General features: G+C 38.0%; 1 protein-coding gene across 2 annotated transcripts in view; it reads left to right on the top strand.

The window, feature by feature from the left end:
* The first annotated feature begins 2,124 nt into the window (after positions 1–2,124).
* The window catches only part of LOC128986381 (myotubularin-related protein 10-B-like), a 34,929-nt gene continuing 16,149 nt past the window's right edge, over positions 2,125–20,904 (top strand). For both annotated transcript variants that reach the window (XM_054406733.1, XM_054406732.1), the window contains exons 1-7: positions 2,125–2,290; positions 6,070–6,130; positions 8,609–8,745; positions 10,542–10,697; positions 18,033–18,157; positions 18,677–18,829; positions 19,773–19,934. In XM_054406733.1, coding sequence (XP_054262708.1) covers positions 2,219–2,290; positions 6,070–6,130; positions 8,609–8,745; positions 10,542–10,697; positions 18,033–18,157; positions 18,677–18,829; positions 19,773–19,934 — 866 coding nt within the window. In that variant the 5' untranslated portion in view covers positions 2,125–2,218. The remainder of the gene's footprint in view (positions 2,291–6,069; positions 6,131–8,608; positions 8,746–10,541; positions 10,698–18,032; positions 18,158–18,676; positions 18,830–19,772; positions 19,935–20,904) is intronic.

Raw genomic sequence — 20,904 nt, 5'->3', positions numbered from 1 at the left:
TTTCACATTTTTATATGGCTCAAACAAAACTGATTAAGCAACAATCTTCAATCAATTATCGATGGAAGTAGCCTATTTTAAAATTCACTTTTATAAACCATATTTTAGTCTCTTGCTCTTGTTTACAAACTGACTGTTCGTTCAGTGTTCAGCAGCTGTTAGCAGGTGTTAAATTACAGTTTGAGTACTAAAACGTTTTAAATCAAGTTGTTCAGCAGCTCCTGGATCTCTTGAGCATTCCAGAAAATAATCAAAGGCTCAACGAAACAGGCACCTCGATGCTGGAATAAATAACGGTTTGGTGACTTTCGACAGAGCCGTTAAGATGTTAAGTCCCTGCGTATACATCTTACGACATAACCAGCCGTAAAAATCATTGTTGCATTCTATGTTGATGACGGATTATTATTGCAGTGACTAGTCATAATGAAATGGACTTTTATCGGCCAACTTCGTTCACAATTAATTTGAAATTGTTGCTAAAGAAGTATCTTACTTTATCGGACTCGAAATAACTCAAAGTGATAACTTAATCTGTCAATTAGCGTCAAGATCATTCAACACGTAAGGATGCAAGTTAGTACCATAGATAGATAAAACATAATCCTCTAGTATGTTTTATCTATGTTACCTACTCCTGTAGAGAAGCTAACTGCTCAAATACTAGGGAAATGAGCCTCAGATTTTCCTTACCGATCGTAAGTTTGGAGCTCTAATTTATGTTGCCCGTGGTACTCGCTTCAAGCCGTTTGACTTCATAAGTATTAATAAAACTATTGATTGGTCAAGTTAAGCTGAAATAAACAAAAAAGAATGCAGCATTACAAACAACACACTAGATTTTAATCTATAATCCAATGTATGTTTGTTTGTTTGTCCTTTATGGACTCCGAAACCGCTTGACAGATTGTAATGAAACTTTCAGGCATTACTAAGCATTCAAGGATAATTTGTGTTAAGTTTGGTGCAGATCCGTCAAAAGAGCTCCGCCCCAGTGGCTCTGGAGTTTCCCATGTTAACCTTATGAGTACTCATATTTAAATTGAAATAAAGAATCTTAAAAGCTGGTTCAACTAAACAATTTGATTCTGTGATGTTCAATAGCATTAAAAAGTGAATAGGTTTACCCAACAGGGTGCAGCACCATTATTTTTTTTTAATTTTTGACAACAACTAAATTTGCAACCAAAAGGTGAGTGAGCGTAGCGAACGAACTTCAACCTGGGGCCCATTTCAAAATTAAACTACAAGTTACAAGTTACAACTTGTAACTTGTAATTTCCATTAGATTTGCATTGGGCGATCAGCTGATTTACTAATAATATTAGTTTGTACTTTATTATGAAATGGGCCCCTGTGAGTTAGCGTAGCGAACGAGCTAACTTGAAGGCAAGTGAGCGCAGCGAACGGGCTCCAACCTAAAGGTGAGTGAGCGTATCGAACGAACTTCAACCAGGACGTGATTGAGCCATGCGAACGATCTCATCTTGAAAATGAACGAGCATTTGACATAAAACCACATTAGGACAGGACGACGTCTGTCGGGCCAGCTAGTAAGGTAATAAATTGAAAGAATAACGTACAAATAAGAACAGCTGAGGTATTTTTAACATTAAGGATATGGAAAGTTCCCTTTGGAAAGCAATTATGACCTTAAAGGGCAAGGTTTCTCGTCATGACGAACATTTTAAGTATATGGTTTATGGGGGTGTGACTTGTAGTTTTCTCAAAAGTTCATGGGTACTTTGAGCTTTATATATAGATATGCGGGTGCAGCGGTGCAGCTATGGCTTGGCTTAGTCGTCGTTAGTTGTGGACTCAACTTATTGTGGAGCTGAAATCATTGTAGCTAATCATGGTTCAGAAGAAACAATCTGGATTTCTTGTTTGTTCAAAGAACTTAGGATTGTCTAATGTTCATTCATATCCTGAAAGTCGACAATGAGTCCCAATGTACAATACAACGGCGGCCGTGAGACTAGCAGCTTTTTAGCAGCTTACAGCAGCAGTCTTCTCTTCTGTTCTGTCTGGTTCTTTCTTCTTCTTGTCTTCTGTATGTCAGACAACTCGCTGACAGTGACAGTGACCAGTGACAGTTGCCTATACAAGTTGACCAACACACAAAGGTTATGTATGTTTGGAAGACACCAATATTATCAAGCAATTTATATTTACCTTATAAGTTTGCCTTGACTCATTTTAATAATATCGTTAATTGATGTTTTTTAGTAAAATGTCTGACAAAAGGCTGACAAACAGTTTCAAAAGCTATGTTGGATTTGATGATGAGGTAAATGGTCATTGCTTTATCTCATTAGACATTGAACTAGGCTAGTCTTATAGCTTCTAAAATTTTTAGGATTGGCATGGCTAACACGAATGTAACACAATTTATATTGCCGTACTTACCTTGCCATCTCATTTCTACATAGCCAGCCTACAAAATCATTGAATACTTTAGCATCGAATACTTTAGAACTATTGGGTAAGTTCCTTAACTGGGCTATGCTAATATCGATTGAAGCAATCAAATTGAAATTATAGATTAATAATCAATATTTTAAAATTTATCTATTAGGTATGTAATGAAACTGTTGGGGTACACTTCCATATCTTATCACACATGCAACCGAATGAAAGTATCGATCGATATATCGATTATTCAATATATCGTTAGGTTGGTTAGGTAAGGTTAACCTAACCTAACTAACCGAACGATATATCTAATTAGGCCTAAAGTTAGGCAATTTCTGAACTTTCTGGCCTTTTTTTTTTCTTGAAACATTTTGAAACTATTCCTACGATCTTAATAAACAAGAAAATACCTTTAAAACATTTTTTTAAGGCGCGGAATTTACTGCAAATTGCAAAAATATACGGAACTATTTTCTCAATGCGCGGAGCATATTGCATGGTGACTACTCACTCTTGGGTACCTAATTTGTTTTGCCAGCTGATTAGAAATAAGGATTTAACTTAATAAGCGATATATCAAACCACATCAAAATCGATATTTAATCCGATAATAACTCATAGGTTATATGTTGAATTGCAGATTGAACACTGATCTAATTTAGGCGTGTGGGGAAGGCAGGTCGTGGTTTATGAGAATTCGTGGCTCCATTAAGTGTTTTGAAGTAAGGTTAGATTAGGAAGGTAAAGTGTAGGTTATAGGTAATCAGGTCGTTTATTTGTGTTGCACCATATTGTTTTTTATCTTTTGGAATAGTTGGTTAAACGATTTCAAAAATGCTTGCAACGTGCGGAGACTTGCAATGCGGAGAGCAACGTACTCTTTGTGTGTATCCTACGCTGATCTCCATTCATACTTGACTTAAAATACCTACTTTCATAACTTATGGTCGCCATTTCAATTTAAAGTATTGAAGACGCAACATTGTTCGTAAAGGGAACTGACAGTGCTGCCCTGGAAGCAGAATCTAATTAAAGAGCAAACAATTTAGCTGACTTTTTCTTTTCAAACAAACTCAAATTTTAAATTCACAAACCAGGATACATGTGTGGTATCCAAACTGCAAAAACCTTATTTCAAAAAAATAATAGGACATCAAACCTATTTGTTGGAGAGGATCAAATCCAAATTTCAAAAATGCTGACTTTTTGGGAATGAGATTGGATGATGATTTGAGTTGGGATGCCCAAATAAAAAAAATGGAAGGGTCATTGACTCGAGAAGGACCTTTGGAAACCGGACCCCTTCAAAACTTGTTATTTTGGCCTAATAGAATAGCACATTTTGTATTCAATTATCTTTTGGTTTTGGGGCACTGTAAAAAAAAACATTGAACAGATCCTTGTTTGGCAGAATAAAAAAGGCAGTTGCCTAGAGAAATTTTGGGCATGCCTCCTCGGACCAGCTGCAGAAATGTTTTCAAAGAACTTGGCTTTCCCACAGTCCCTTCACTTTTTATCTTAGAATCAGTTTGCTACATAAAATCACAGAACATCAAACCAACTTTTACAAATCACACTTACAACACCCGAAAAAAGGTTACACATGCAGTCCAACACAAACTCACCGCATTTGAACATGAACCTAAAAATTGTGAACATTGTAACTTATGAAATTTGACCATTCCTTACCGAAAAAATTACTTAAAATTCAGAGCTTTAATAAATTCAAATTAAAATTGAGAAATATATCTAAGTTAGTGGAGTCAAGCTTCCATGACATAGACAGTCACAGCTCTGACAAAAACTAGTTCAAGTTGGGTTATTCTTTGTTATAACCCTGACCTGTCCAATTCCTTATGGCTAAGGACTACAGACGCAGACATCATATGTATGTACAGGAAACTTGTAACTTACGCTAAATACTTAAGTTCAAAGTTCTACCTTAAAAAGAACAGTGTTTGTCTTAGCGTTATTAAAAGGCTCATAAAAAAATTGTAACAGCTATTTCTTAACATGTAAGAATTTTCCTAACTTAATCTAAACAAAATGAGTAGTCGTTGTCTTAATTGGGTGATTAAAAAAAGGCCATGAGTCGGCAAAACTTTGATATCCCTCTCAATTGGATTATCAAACAATTAAAGTGTTGATTTCATTAATAATATGTGATGATTTGATGTCATTCGCCTATTGGGTCTGATGATGAATGGAGTGTCCAATCAAAATCGATCACCACTTACCATCTTTTATGTATATTTACCATCTTGTGAGTAACAGTATAAGCGTAAATATATGTTTTAAGTCTTATAAGACCTTTCTTTTATCAAATTTCTCATATAGGGAATAAGCTATTACCGTAGTACTCATGGTAAGACCTGGACACGGGACCGATTTACTTTTTCGTTTTGAGGTCCCTAGAGGCCAAAAACACCAACCGTTCAAATTCATATATAGGCTATATATATATGTGTGTGTGTGTGTGTGTGTGTGTCCGTTAGCACCTTAACTCGAGCGAAAATTATCCGATTTTGATGAAGTTTGGTATAAACGTGCAAACTTACATTTATTCAAACGAGTATGGGAACGGAGGTTTATTATGCGCCTAATGGTTATGGAGAAAATTCCAAAATTTGTAAATTTAAAATTCCCAAGTTATTCTTATGGAGAATAAGTCAACTGTTGTAGTTTGCTTGTTTATGAACATTTTTTATCAAATTTGGAAAATACATTAATTTCTTACTAAACTACAGTATTAACATTTTACAACAAAAAACACTTTTTCACCCTGCCTGTTGCAGCAAACCTAAGTACTTGTTAAACTAATTTTTTTTTAATAGAGAATAAATGTGATGTATTTTTAAGGAGACATTAGTGTAAATCCAATCAGGCAAATGGAAATTCACTAAGTCTGCAGGTTTGCTGGGGGGGGGGGGGGGGACAATTATTTACTTTCCGTAAATTTAATAACACGTACAATGCTGATCAAGAAGTTATTTGATTAATAATAAGCAATACCCTGCCGCAGCAAACCTACAGACTAAGTGAACTTCAACTTGTCCGATTACATTTATACTAAAATATTTTCATAAAAAATACATCTTTATTCCCAATTAAAATAACATTAGATACAACATGTGCTTAGGTTTGCTGCTACGGGGAAGGTAAACAGTGTTTTTTGACCAAAACGTCAATAGTATAGGATGAAATAAATAAATTTGCCAAATTTTATCAACATTATATCCATAAACAACAGTTTTCATTTTCTCCATAAGAATAACATAGAAATTTTTAATTTACTTTTTTTTGTTTTCTCCGTAACCATTAGGCATACAACAATGCTTCAATATACTAAATTATTTATTTTTTTAAGCTCTACAAAATGGTTGGGAAAGAAATTGCTAAATTTTATGTTTTTAGGGTAAAAAATTAGAAAACCCATTTTTACCCGATAAAACCCCTGTTCCCATGGTCCGATCATGCTGGTTCGCAAACTCGCTCGAATAAAAGTAGTTTTACACATTTATACCAAGTTTCATCAATATTGGATCATTTTTGTTCGAGTTATCATGCTAACGGACACCCATATATATGCATAGAAAATCAATAGACCACTTTTTTGCAATCTTATGATGTTTGCTAAAATATATTATTTTTCAGCCCTTAAACAATAGTGCTGAAGAGTCATTTTCTGAACAGCTCTCCCCTCGATGTTTACCAGGTAAGTAGCGAATAACCTTATAGCCTACCTATTAACCTATAACTTTTTTGCAATAACAAATTTGGTCTTCAGACCCATTAGTTTCATTAGCCTCTAAATGAAACTTATGGGTCTGAAGACAAAATTTGTTATTACAAGGAATTCTTATATAACATAACAGGATTAATAACAGGGTTACCGCAAGACAACTGTTGTCAGGCTAGCCTGTTGTGGCGAACTCCCTTTTAGGCTGCGTTGCGGCAACGCCTCAGCAGATCTGCCAAAGTATAAGTCTCTGTAAGCTTTGAATAGCCTAACTAATCAATCCTAAGCTCACTTGAAGTGTTGATATTTCGACCTTAAAATCAGGGCCGATTTACCGAATAGGCACAGTAGGCACGTGCCTAGGGCGCGAGGCAATTGGCTTTTTTGGGGGGGCGCCAACAAATTGGAAAATAAAAAAAATGGTGGTTGTATTTGCATGCGATCGCGGTAAACTTCTGATAATCCCTCGCGGCCGTGTAGACATCGTGATTGCAACAAAACCCGTGATAACCCGTGATTGCGGCAAAATTGTGACTTTTTCCGTGGTTGTGTGGACATAATTATCATCTTCCATGATCATATATCACTACAATAATATATGAACATATTCCGCGGTCGTAAGGAGATTATCATCGTCTACCGCGAATGAAACAAAAAACTATCTTTTTTCCTGTGATTATATGGACATTATCATTGTATTGCGTGATCGTGGGCAAATTCTGATCACCCCTAATGTGGCCGTAAAGGCCAAGTCACACCGAGCTCGCTCCCGCGGCGGGAGCGAATTTTGAAAAATCGCTCACCATGTTATCAAATGTGCCAAGTCACACCGCACTACCGCGCGCCCGCGGGCGTGCGGTAGTGTCCGCCACGTCCGCCTGCTGAGCGATTTTTTGAGACTACCGCGGCGGGAGTTTTGTCTAGCGCATGCGCAAATGGGCATTTCGAATTCCCAAGCTATTTAAAGTTTAAAAGTAATACAGTTTAATACAGTTTTAAATTAAATTTAACATGTTTCTTTTGTTCTGATGATGTAGTCGTTGTTGTTTTTTATTATTTTCGTAATTATGTTTATCACCAGAAAAAATATTTTTGTTTACCATGCAAAAATAATGTTTACGGTGAAAATTTAATGTTTCCCATAAACATTTTTATATTGCCGACGTAAAAATTTTTTTTATTGTTCCATCAACTTTTTCGATTTGCAACAACCAAAATTTTACAATCAATGTAAACTTGAACTTTCAATAGAAGGCTTAGCAAAAAATTACATTAGTTTAAATGGTCATATTTTTTTATTTAAAAAGTAAATAGTCTTTGTAGTGTAGCGAAAAATAACGTTCAAAAGCTGAAAGTGGATAATTTATCCAAAACCATATTTAAAATGCTTCGAACACAAGGTCTAAATTATATTTAAAAAATAGTTATTCACTTTTTAAAGTAGCCCTACACTAACAAATTAATAAACATTCAATTGCTCCTTAAACACTTTACTTAAAACCTGCAAATTTACATGGCATACTAAACAGGTAAGCTGAGTTTCTTATGTAAAACGAATTGTAATGAACTCATCTCAAAACTCCCGCCGCGGACGCGAACTTTTGGTGTGACATGGCTCGAGGAAAAACATCCGCGCGCGGTACTCCCGCGGCGGGAGTGGCGGATGTCGGTGTGACATGGCCTTAAGTCATGAAGCCATGTTTATATCGTCCCCCGTGATCGTTTGGACATAGTAATCGCCTCCCGCGATTGCGGCAAAATGTTAATCATCTCCCGCGGCCATGTGGAGATCATCATCATCCGTGAATGGCAAAATTCTGGTCTTTTCCCTAGTCATGTGGACATTTTCATCGTCTTGCACGATCGTGGCAAAATTCTGATCACTCTCATATCATTATTTTATCTCCCGCAGTCCTGTAGCCATCAAAATCGTCTCCCGCGGTCGAAAAAACATCGTTATCGCCTCACGTGGTTGCGGCAAAATGTTAATAATATTCCGCAGTCGTGTGGAGATAATCATTGTCTTCCGCGATTGCGGCCAAATTCTTGCTATTTCCCGTGGTCATGTGGACATTACCATGGTCTTCAGTGATCGCGACAATATTATGATCATCCCTCGTGACTCTGTAGATATCATCATCGTCTTCTGAGATGACGGAAAATTCTGATCATCCTTCGCGGCCGTGTGCAGAAATATTATCGTCTCCCGCGGTTACGGAAACGTCTCTGTTGTCATGCACGATCGTGGTAAATTGAAAATTCCAGGTAGAAATTCAAATGTCATGCATAATTCCCAGTTAAAAAAAAACTCACGCATAAATCAAGGATTTCCTAGTTTTCCCGGTTGGTATTGACACCCTGTTATATTTTGCAAAGGGGCGCAACTATTAGTTGTGCCTAGGGCGCTGACTTGGTCAAAAACGGGCCTGCTTAAAATGTTTATATTTTTTCCAGGAGAGATGGTAATAGCAGAAGCAACACATGTTCTTCTGTTCTCACCCGTTTCAGAGCATAAGCGCGGAAAGTCTGGTTCGCTGATAGTCACAAACTTCAAACTATCTTTTGTCACTACTGAAGAATACGACAAAGATGTAAGTTAAACAGTAGTAAGGTTTTTATCGAGATTTAAATTAAATTGAACCTGATTAATAAGATTAGTCATAAAATTCAAAGTTTTACTACTACTATTAAAGTGCATTTGACAAGTCAAGTTTCAAATTTGTCCTACACACACAGACACAATGATTTTGTTAAGGTTGTAATACGAGTGTAATCTTTTAAGTTGAATGATTTATACATTCTCTAAGACTTCTACTAGTGGATAAATTAATGTATACTTAGGTATATGGTATATCCTGATAATTAGACCAATTCGTTAATACCAAGGCAAGAATGTGGTTCGCATTCCACTATATAAACTGTAGGTCCCTTAGTTGCCATTAGCTGTATGGGCTATTAATTAACAGCTATATTAAGGAATATGGTTCTAAGGAATATGTCGGCCTTAGTCACTAACAAGACTACAAGATTGCGCCACTCATCGTACACTCATCCTTCACTCGTATTTGGGTTAAAATACGCACATAGTGGCGTCCCCATCTATATAAATAAAATTAGAGTTTTGTCTGTACATTGCTTAGAATAATGAACTTTTTGGTTATTTTTACATTTCATAGGTCAGAGAAACCGAATCAAACCTTATCTCAATTTCTGTCTGTCTGTCTGTCTGTCTGTCTGTCTGTCTATCTGTCATTCTCTTGGTAACGCTAAAATACGCACTTTATTACAACTACTCCTCAATAACTATAGCACTGTCCCGCCTGAAACTTATTTTCCAAATACTATACATATATGAGATGGTTTTAGACGTATTTCATCGAATATGAGACAGTTAGATATTTAACAGTAAACCCTTGAAAATCAAGTTTTTGTCGATTTTTGACGTGGAATTTCTGGAAGCCCATGTTAACCTTATGAGAAATGAAATTATTGAATCTTAACAGCTGTTTCAATTAAACAAGTTGGTTCTGTTCTGTGATGTTCAATAGCATTAAAGTTACAAGGATTACCAACAGGGTGCAGCACTAGCACTATTATTTCTTTTACATTTATGACAACAGCTAATTTGCAACCTGGAGGCGAGTGAGCGTAGCGAACGAGCTAACCTGAAGGCAAGTGAGCGTAGCGAACGAGCTAACCTGAAGGAAAGTGAGCGCAGCGAACGAGCTCCAACATACAGGTGAGTGAGCGTAGCGAACGAACTTCAACCAGGACGTGATTGAGCCATGCAAACGAGATCAGATAGTAAAAATAAAAGTAAGCCTACCGTTATAGGATCGACCGGCAGACACAGAGGTAATTTAACCTTTTATTGATTGTCATACCGATCCGGAACAACAAAAAACAACATAAAATGAAGCTATGTATAATAGTTTGGCCAGCATATCTTAAAATATGCAAACCAACTGCTGTTCGTTATATAAGAAGGTTTCAACTGAATATTATAAGATCCCCGTGCGTAGAACGGGTACACAGCTAGTCCTAAATAATTTACAATTGATATAGTGAATAACAATATTTAATATGTTCACAAATAAATATCTCATTATGGTTTTTTTACTTCAAGAATAATATTTTTTAGTTTTACTACTTAAGTACAACAGTTGTGCTGGATTTGGTAAGTCTATAGCAGAATAATTTTAACTCTTTTTTTCAAGTTTTCTTTGGGCTCATGATCACTTGGAGCCCTTTAAAGCATCAAAGCATCATAAGGGTGTTAAATTAAATCCTATTGCAGTCCTATCAAGTCTCAACATCCATATCATATCATAATTTTTTTATAGGATATTGGTAGGACCCCATGCCACTAAAATATTATAATTTACAGGAAATGTACTGTCAAGAGAACTTACTATTGGGAGAATACGACATCTGTTTGTCAAATGTGGACGCCCTGTACCTCCATGTGGGAGACAAGAAACGAAGCTTGTTGCCAGGGAAAAACGTGTCAGAGAAAGTGAAAGGGCTCGTCGTTGTTTGTAAAGTAAGTATATTAAGGGTGTCTAGTAGTCGGGAAAATCGGGAATTAGTATTGAATTTCAAAATGGTCTTGAAAAGTCGGGATTTAGTCTTAAATTTGATTTCAAAGTCGGGAATTTTCATGATTTTTCCGCGATCGTCGTCTTGCGTTTACGTAACCGCGAAAGCCGATGATGATGTCTACACGGCCTCGGGAAATGTTCACGATTTTGCCGCGATAGTGGACGACGGCGATGACGTTTCCGTGACCGCGGGAGATGACGATGACGTTTCCGTGACCACGGGAGACGACGATGATATCTGCTCGGGCGCGGGAATTGTTCACGATTTTATCGCGATCGCGGACGACGAAGATTACGTTTCCGTGACCGCTGGGGAAAACGATAACGTTACCGTGACCCCGGGAGACGACGATAACGTTTCCGTGACCACGAGAGTCAACGATGACGTTTCCGTGACCGCGGGAGACGACGATGACGTTTCCGTGGCCGTGGGAGTCAATGATGATGTCTACACGGCCGCAAGGAATTTTCATTATTTTGTCGCTATCGCGGACGACGGTGATGACGTTTCCGTGACCGCGGGAGACGACGATGACGCTTCCGTGACCGAGGGAGACGACGATGATGTCTACACAGGCGCGGGAAATGTTCATGATTTTGCCGTGATCGCGGACGACGACGATAACGTTTCCGTGACCACGAGAGATGATGGCGATGTCTAAACAGCCGCAGGAAATGTTCACGATTTTGCCGCGATAGTGGACGACGGCGATGACGTTTCCGTGACCGCGGGAGATGACGATGACGTTTCCGTGACCGCGGGAGACGACGATGACGTTTCCGTGACCTCGGGAGACGACGATGATATCTGCTTGGCTGCGGGAATTGTTCATGATTTTGTCGCGATGACGGACGACGACTATTACATTTCCGTGACCGCGGGAGATGACGATGACGTTTCCGTGACCGCGGGAGATGTCGATGACGTTTCCGTGACCGTGGGAGATGACGATGACGTTTCCGTGACTGCGGGAGATGACGATGATGTTTCCTTGACCGCGGGAGACGACAATGATATCTGCTCGGCCGCGGGAAATGTTCTTGATTTTGTCGCGATCGCGGACGACGACGATGACGGTTCCGTGACCGCGGGAGATGACAATGATGTCATTGATGTCTACAAGGCCGCGGGAAATATTCATGATTTTGCCGTGATCGCAGACGACGACAATCACGTTTCTGTAACCGCTGCAGTCAATGATTATGTCTAAACGTACGGTACGCGGAAGATTTCATGATAAAAAAAACCAAATTTGCTAGTAAGAATTTTTTATTGCTGCATTATTTCTTTACTTGAAAACACCACATTATCATAATACTTCTTTATGACAAAGACAGGGGTTGGTGTAGTATTATTTAGAAAATTTGGTGAAGCTATAAAAATTTGTATCGGTATCAAGAATTGAGAATCTATACATTTTGGTATTAACACCCACTAATTGTTGAAAAACTAGTCTTGAAAAATTTGGAATTAGTCTTGAAAAGTCTGGAATTAGTCTTGAATTTTATAATGGAAATAAACTAGACATCCTGTATATTTCTCTTGCTGGTCTTGAACAATTTCACTTTGTTCAAACCTTGAAAAATGTTCTGATTCTTGATACACCGATACCTTCGATACCAGCGCTATCAAAGAATCGCCGATACTTCGCTTTGTTGTACTCAATACTGATTCTGAAAAATTAGGTTAATTATGATGCAAAACTAGACTGACAGTGAAGGTTGTAAAGAGTGGCACATCATAGTTTATTTGAAATATCAATTATCAATTATCAATTATTTAAGATGGGGACGCCACTATGTGCGTATTTTAACCCAAATATGAGTGAAGGATGAGTGTAGGATGAGTGGCGCGATCTTGTAGCCTTGTTAGTGACTAAGGCCGACATGTTCCTTAGACACAGCTGTTAATTAATAGCCCATACAGCTAATGGCAACTAAGGGACCTACAGTTTATAGTGGAATCCGAACCACATTTTTTCCTTGTAATTTACGAATTGGTCTAAGTATCAGGATAGTACCGTGGATTGTCGTAGTACTCACTAGTGCGGACGTTAATCCACACCAGGGAGTATCGCATCCACAGTGCATCCCTATAAATATCCACAAATACTCTGAAGTCAGCTAATATAAATAATTCCAAGTTCATTAGCTCACATATTATGTAATCATTTTATACATGGTGTCTACTCTCCGGGAAATTCGGGAAAACCGGGAAAACTCCGGGAATTTTATCTTTCCTTGAAATGTCCTGGAAAACTCCAGGAATCCACCCGAACCTCCGGGAATCCACAACCCGGTCATCGGAATCGTCAGCTAACCAAACACTATTGCTTTTGTTGCCGAAATCGCGGGAGCAGGGTGTCCACATTCTGGAAAGTCAGGGATAGTCATGGAAAGTCATGGAAAAGAATTTTGGTCATGGAAAGTCAGGGAAATAGGCAAGAAGTCATGGAAAGTCATGGAAATTTCCAATTATGGGTGGATTTGAGGGGACCATTCAATGCTCTAGTCAGCTGTGACCCGGACTGTTGTAGCATTTTTCAGGATTTTTCAAAAATGTTCGACAATTCAATTTATTACAGTTGTATTATTTTATGAGTTTTCGGTTTGTTTTAGTTTATTGTTGTACCTATTGTACTTCATTGTTATCTGTTATTACATATTTCAGTATTTTCTGCAAAATAACATGTCCAGGCAGTATTATTTGTGTGTGTGTGTTATATTATAATTTGCGTGTAAAGTTCGTGAGTCATGGAAATCAATGGTAAATGGTCATGGATAGTCATGGAAAGTCATGGAAATTAATGACAAATTTTTTGTGGACACCTTGGGGAGACGATTATCGGTGTCGCCGAAACGGCAAGATATCCTCACGGGTATTGCCGCAATCGCGAGAGACGATTATCGGTGTCGCCGAAACGGCAAGATATCCTCACGGGTATTGCCGCGATCGCGAGAGACGATTATCGGTGTCGCCGAAACCGCAGGATATGCTCACGGGTATTGCCGCGATCGCGGGAGACGATTATCGGTGTTGCCGAAACCGCGATATATGGTCTCGGGTATTGCCACGATCGCGGGAGACGGTTATCGGTGTTGCCGAAACCGCGATATATGGTCTCGGGTATTGCCGCGATCGCGGTAGACGATTATCGGTGTTGCCGAAACCGCGATATATGGTCTCGGGTATTGCCGCGATCGCGGTAGACGATTATCGGTGTTGCCGAAACCGCGATATATGGTCTCGGGTATTGCCACGATCGCGGGAGACGGTTATCGGTGTCGCCGAAACCGCAGGATATGCTCACGGGCATTGCAGGATATGCTCACGGGTATTGCCGCGATCGCGGGAGACGATTATCGGTGTTGCCGAAACCGCAGGATATGCTCACGGGTATTGCCGCGATCGCGGAAGACGATTATCGGTGTTGCCGAAACCGCAGGATATGCTCACGGGTATTGCCGTGATCGCGGAAAACGATTATCGGTGTTGCCGAAACCGCAGGATATGCTCACGGGTCTTGCCGCGATCGCGAGAGACGATTATTGGTGTCGCCGAAACCGCAGGATATGCTCATGGGTCTTGCCGCGATCGCGAGTGACGATTATCGGTGTCGCCGAAACCGCAGGATATGCTCACGGGTATTGCCGCGATCGCGGTAGACGATTATCGGTGTTGCCGAAACCGCGATATATGGTCTCGGGTATTGCCACGATCGCGGGAGACGATTATCGGTGTCGCCGAAACCGCAGGATATGCTCACGGGTATTGCCGCGATCGCGGTAGACGATTATCGGTGTTGCCGAAACCGCAGGATATGCTCACGGGTATTGCCGCGATCGCGGGAGACGATTATCGGTGTTGCCGAAACCGCAGGATATGCTCACGGGTCTTGCCGCGATCGCGGGAGACGATAATCGGTGTTGCCGAAACCGCAGGATATGCTCTTGGGTATTTCTGCGAACGTGGGAGACGATTATCTGTGTCGCTGAAATAATAAAATATGCGAACCTGTTTTGCCGCGATCGGTTGCCTGTGTTGACGAGACTGCAAGATATGCTCACCGGTATTCCCACGATCGCAGGAGATGATAGCTTGTGTCGCCTTACCTATTAGTTATACTGTTTTATTATGTTGTATAAAATATTTTTCTTTGGAATAGTTTTGTTTTAAATTAAAATAATCATTAATAGTAATAATAAATTATTACTAGCGGGTTGCGATTAGTTTAACGGGTTCCGATAGTAGTTCTTAAAATTCAGGAATTTGTCTTGAATTCTCCTGGAAAACTCCTTGAATTTTTTAAACCAGGTTTAGTAGACACCATGTTATAGCAAAATAGCATGCCTTTGCATTTCACAAAGAATTACATGTTCAACTAACAACTAGTAGAGTGAGTCTAGACTCTACTTCTGTGTCGCCCGCTGCTTGACCGATCGGTAATAGTTATTGACCATTTTTACGTGTTTTCATAACTCACGTTTTCTAACTCGTGATAGGCTTGGTGTACATTGCATGAGCATTTCATGAGCTTTATAACTTGCTGATCATAGTGTATAATATCAGTGGCTGTAAACACACTTTGTGAGTATATATAATAAATGGTTGATCCTTTAACCCTCTAAGTGTCACCCACCCCAAATTGGGCGGGTTTACTGATGCGTACGAGTATTGCCCGCCCAAAGTCTGGTAAGCTTGGATGCGCTAAGTTTTGTTTGTTATTTTTATACATGCATGATCAATGCGCGGCTTACTTATACCGCTAATTCAGGGCTTCATGGTGACTACTGGAGATGGCCGTATAGCAATGTATTTTTATTGTTATACGAGCTGTTGGCCCGTCCTACGTACGGGAATCGAGTAACAATTAAAACTGAATCTGATTCAGAACAGCTAGTTTACAACTTGGTGGCCAATTCACACACACTGGCTTTGAGTACAGTAGCTACCACCTTCCACTGCATACTATCATTTACCGTACCTTATTTTACCACCTTGGCCACTGAAACCTCAAAAATGATCCTGGCCTCCCGTTCCCTTCTGTCCCCTGCCATTTCTAAGGAAGATACCAGTCTGAAGATGTCTTTCATTACTTGGTCTTCCAAGTGGTCTTCTACCTTGTAGTACTCCTTGGAATACACTTTTAAAAGTTGAAGTATCTTCTCTCCGCCATTAAAAGCCTGCCCGGCCCATCCAAGATCCGAGCCTTTTGGTCTACTTTTGGAATATAACCCTTTATTAAGTTTCTGAATCATACAGTACTACTGGAATAATTATGATATGGTATGAATAGATTTTGGTTTCTACTGACACCCTGCAGCTTTCTGGTCAGTTTTCTGGAGACCTACTACACCAGTTGACATTTTCATAACGAATAAAATGAGTAGGCCTACTGTATGCAGTCATACTTATATTCAAACATCTAGAAAAAGATGTATCAACACGTAAACCACTTATATGTTAAAGGATTAAGCACTTATACTTAGACGGATTGCGTTTATGACAAAACTTGATTGTACGTTTAAAATTTTTAGTTCAAAATTACACAATCTCCTGATAACATATTTCTTTTTCGGTAGGAAATAAACTGAATTTTAAAGTGAAATAGTGTGTAGGCAAACTCTGACGATAAATATTTTTGTATACAAACGACTTTAACATAAACATTTCAATGACAGTTAGAAACCAGCTGTTAGTTAAACCACCACTAAAATTACCTAGAATCGTCCGTCGGCTGCTAGACTTTTTGAAAATTAAAACTTATTTCTAAAAAACTGTAATCCTAAACTAAAATTATGGCTTAGACATTCCCTAGTTCTCAAAATTATCTTTCTTTCAATACAAAAATCATAAAAATCCGTCAAGTGGTTGATTCAGAATCGTGAAATAAAAAAACCCTGTCATGTTTTAATATATAGGATGTTGTTTCTCTCTGACTGAAGTGTAACATATGACGTGTGTTTGCAAATCATGAATTGGAATAGAATCTATATATAAAGCTAGGATGGATTTGAACTTTGAGAAAGCCATAAGCCTATCAAACCTATAACCTATCATTCGCATACTTGATTTTAAAGGTCTTGTTGTGAAACTTTGATAAGCCCTCCCAAATGCAGGAACATCAATTAAAGGACTGTATTTAATTGCAAAACATTGAAGATACACCAGCTGTTCGATTTATTTTTGATTTAGTTTGTTTACTTTACCTTGAGTTAACCTTTTCATTTAAGGTAGGCCTACCATAGATTTCTATATTGCATCAAGAGTAGAGGATTTTTTCCTTGTGACTTGGACATTGATAAAATTGATTTATATTAAGAATTAGTGCTTAATAAACCAGCAGTTTGCTGTGGAGGAGGCAGGGATGAACCACTAAATCTTCTCTGCGTTCTCTCCCCGTGGCGAGGCACAGGCAAAACAACTAGTAGAATATATATTTATTTTCTCAAAGAACTTTCAATACATTGTACATCCTTCAATGAAATGTTAAAAATACTGAGCTTAACTATTTTTTGGGGGATAATACATATTTGAAGCAAACTAAACATAAAAACAAATTGTTTTGTTGTTGATTGCTGCGCGTAGTGAACTGTTAAAAAATGGGCCATGGTCTCCGTTCCTGTGATGTGACAAACTCCATGACTTTTATGCGTTTCTTTAACTAATTTAAGTGATATTGAGGATGACAATATTGAAGATGACTTTTGACTTTGATATTGACTTTGAGTTTATAACTCAAGCAATATGGAACATTCAATGTAACCCTGAATGTACAAGTGTAAATACAAACAAAAACTCAGTTAAATTTTAGGCCTATCTAAACAGGTGCTTGTAGTTTCAATTTAATTTAATAAAATATGTTAAAATGTATGTCTTCTTGAAGTATCTTATTTCAGTTATTTCCCTTATAGGCTAACCTAATCTATGTGACCTTAATCAGCAAATATAAAAGAGAGTGGTAATATTTGAGACTGTCTTGACAGTACACAAATTTAAATATTTATTTTCCATCAAACAGTTGACAATACATAGTATGTTTTTCTCACCTCTACAACAAAAATAAACTCATAGTTCTCTAAATTTAACAAATGTAACCGAATGAAAATTTGCCTAATTGTAATGGTAAATATCCGCATTAACGCCTTCAACTCCGAACTTCCTAAACAAATTTATAGTTAGTTTCCCAGAAAATAATCTGGACCTTAAATCACCTCTTTTGCACTGCCTACTTAAGCTCAAAGTTGAAATAACAAGTGACCACTTTTTGTTTCAGAATATGAGAGTAATGACCTTCAGTTTCAAGTTCTCCCCTGTTGGTCACGGTCGGAATCTTACAAACGCCCTACTACATCACGCGTTTCCGAAAAGGCACCAACTACTTTTTGCTTACGATTTCAGGTATTGTGTGTAATTTGAAGCTGGAGATAACTCAAAACTCGCTATACTTAAAAGGTTAGAAGTCAATCTATATAGAAACTTTCAAGAAGTAATTCTTTTACAGAACCATGAACTATACAAAGTATTATTGGTTTTAGATTTAAGATTCGGTTTTATCATTGCTTCTTTCTTTCTTTCTTTAATCATTGTTGTTTTCCTAACTGTAGTTATTTATAAAGACAGTTTTGCTCATGCACCATTTGCTGTATTATGACTAGTGTGCATTTGTCTACACGTTATTCAGCAAATGTCAGTACTCGTTGTTTCTGTGTTGATATTTTCCATTCCTAAACAACAGTAGAGAATGCTTAGAAAGTGATGAATGCTTGGGCACCTCAGCTTAGAAATATTTGGCGCTTGTCGATCACCACATGTGACTTGCTTAAAGGAATTTCCTTTATCCGTCGTAATCTTGGTCCCATGGGTAACAGCTGGTGGACTGTACGATGTATTACTTATGCTAATTTTATCATTCCACAGAGAGCCGTATGACGATTTCCAACGTGACTTGTTTCTACGATTTCCCACACCCATGTTTCATGACCCGGGAGACTGGGGTCAGGAGTTGGCTCGGACTGGAGGGATCGGCTGGAGGTTGACGTCCATTAACAAGGAGTTTAAAATGGCCGCCAGGTGGGTTGCGAAGTGTTACTTTCAAATTTTATTTTACCCTGTACCTGAAAGATTATCCTTTAAAAGAACGAAACCTGCAGAAAAACCATCTCTCCCAAAAATAGAATAAATTGCTGCAAATCTCAGAATATTTTACTGTACTACATTTATATTTATTGTCATCGTGAATGAGTTAAATGATTACACTCGCTTTTGGCCTCCTTCTTTATCCAACCTTATGTGTTCTGATCTATTTGTTATACCACACCTGACAGATATGAGGGTTCCTGTCCAATTCAATTGAATTAAAACACTGTTTAATTTTTTACAAAATGTAAATGTTGCTGAACTTATGTTTAGTTTTTGTTGTGTTTAATAGGTTTTGCAATTTCTGATAAATCAAGGCAAATAATAACGTGAATTTTCTAGTAAAATATTTTCCAAATTGTATTCAATATTCTGAGTTTGCTGAAAATCATTATGCTCATAAAAACACCTATTTTACTTTAGACCAATAGAACATAGTATTCTAAAGTTAGATGCGAGTAACTTAGGTCAACAAATTGTATTATTAAATGGTGTAAGCCTATATTGATTAAAAATCTTGTTTTCTATTATCCATCAAGTGTTTTTTATGGTACCTATACTAATAAAATGATTTTTCATGATAGAAGTATTATAGCCATTCAAACATGAAACAACATATCATAATGTAAACAAAGGCTGCAGACATGATAAAAACCATTGGCTCCAAGGCTAAAATCACTTTAGTCGACTCTCAAAAACAGGAATTATTCTGATTAGGAAGAGCAGTGATGCCAGTGATGTGAGATTAATATGATATTGATATCCAAGAGTAAAGAAGTATCCTCGATGAATAACAATGGTTTGAAATATATTCAACATTTTTAGTTTTTTTATGTGCACTTGAGATCTTCACTAGAGGAAAGAATCTCTGTTGTAGTTTGCCGGAGTGGATCGTGGTGCCTTCCTCAGCCTCAGACCCACAACTGCTAGAGGCTGCTCGTCACTTCCGTGGTGGCCGACCCCCGCTGTGGTGCTGGAGCTCTCCCCGTGGTGCTGCTCTAGTACGCATGTCTGACATACAGCCGTTCCTCACTGACAGGTATGGACCCTTCGATTGCACAAAACCTTTCATTATCAATTTCAAATTGAACATTCTTGAAACAATCAATATTCAATTTGAATGAAAATCTACTTTTCCATTGTACCCCCTTGGAATTGCAACCTCCCACCGAGCAATGGCTAGCACACATAATGGGAGTCACACTAATGGGAGTGGTTACAATATTCATACTTTTACGCTTGCCTTATAATGCAATCTAATTTATTTAATGTAGGCAAGATACCAGTGATCTGGATGATTATATTGAAATTAAAAAGAGAGATGTATGGCCCGTAACTGTACCCCTCTGGATTTGTACACCCTGGAATTGTATCGTCTGCCAACTTCAATCATAGTATGCACGGACTGTAATTGTACCCCACTCTTGGATAGGTAGAACATCTTGTGTACAATTGTATCCCCTGCAAGTATCATCTTCAATCTTCTATCGATATACTAAAGTCGTCTCATTACAATACTTAAATAGTAGCAGTAGCAAATGCCCTCTAAAGTGTCATAATTTGGCATATTTTTTAAGCCTGTATAGAAAATAATTATTGTTTTAAGAAAATAATCATTACAAAGTGATTATCCAAAATTTCTATGAAAAAAGTAATTGTTCGGTAGCTACGTTGTGGTAATCTAAAGCTTGATCAAAGCAACATTGCTCAGTCGCGCAAACTTTGTAGTTGTTTCCACACTCAATTTTCAATTTCCCACCCTGAAAAATACTGTAATTGTTTATTTTCCGCTTTAAAAAGGCAATAAATATTTCTCTAAATTTTTGTTGTTAAACATCCTTACTTTTATACGATGAAGAGTTCTGTTCTGAATTAATAGAAAATTTATCATTTATAGGTCTATTTATAAATTTTAATAGAAAATTCTTAATAGTTTTTACCTCAAATTGGCCTAAGGCAGTTTAAAAATTGATGGTTTAGTGCATGGTGATAAATGATCAATGGATATA

This window comes from Macrosteles quadrilineatus, unplaced genomic scaffold (genome assembly GCF_028750875.1).
Source record: "Macrosteles quadrilineatus isolate MER2022 unplaced genomic scaffold, UCM_ALF_1.0 Scaffold_2__2_contigs__length_208266976, whole genome shotgun sequence".
Taxonomy (NCBI): Eukaryota; Metazoa; Arthropoda; class Insecta; order Hemiptera; family Cicadellidae; genus Macrosteles; species Macrosteles quadrilineatus.
Note: the sequence above shows the minus strand (reverse complement) of the source record. Positions and strands in the feature narration are given on the sequence as shown.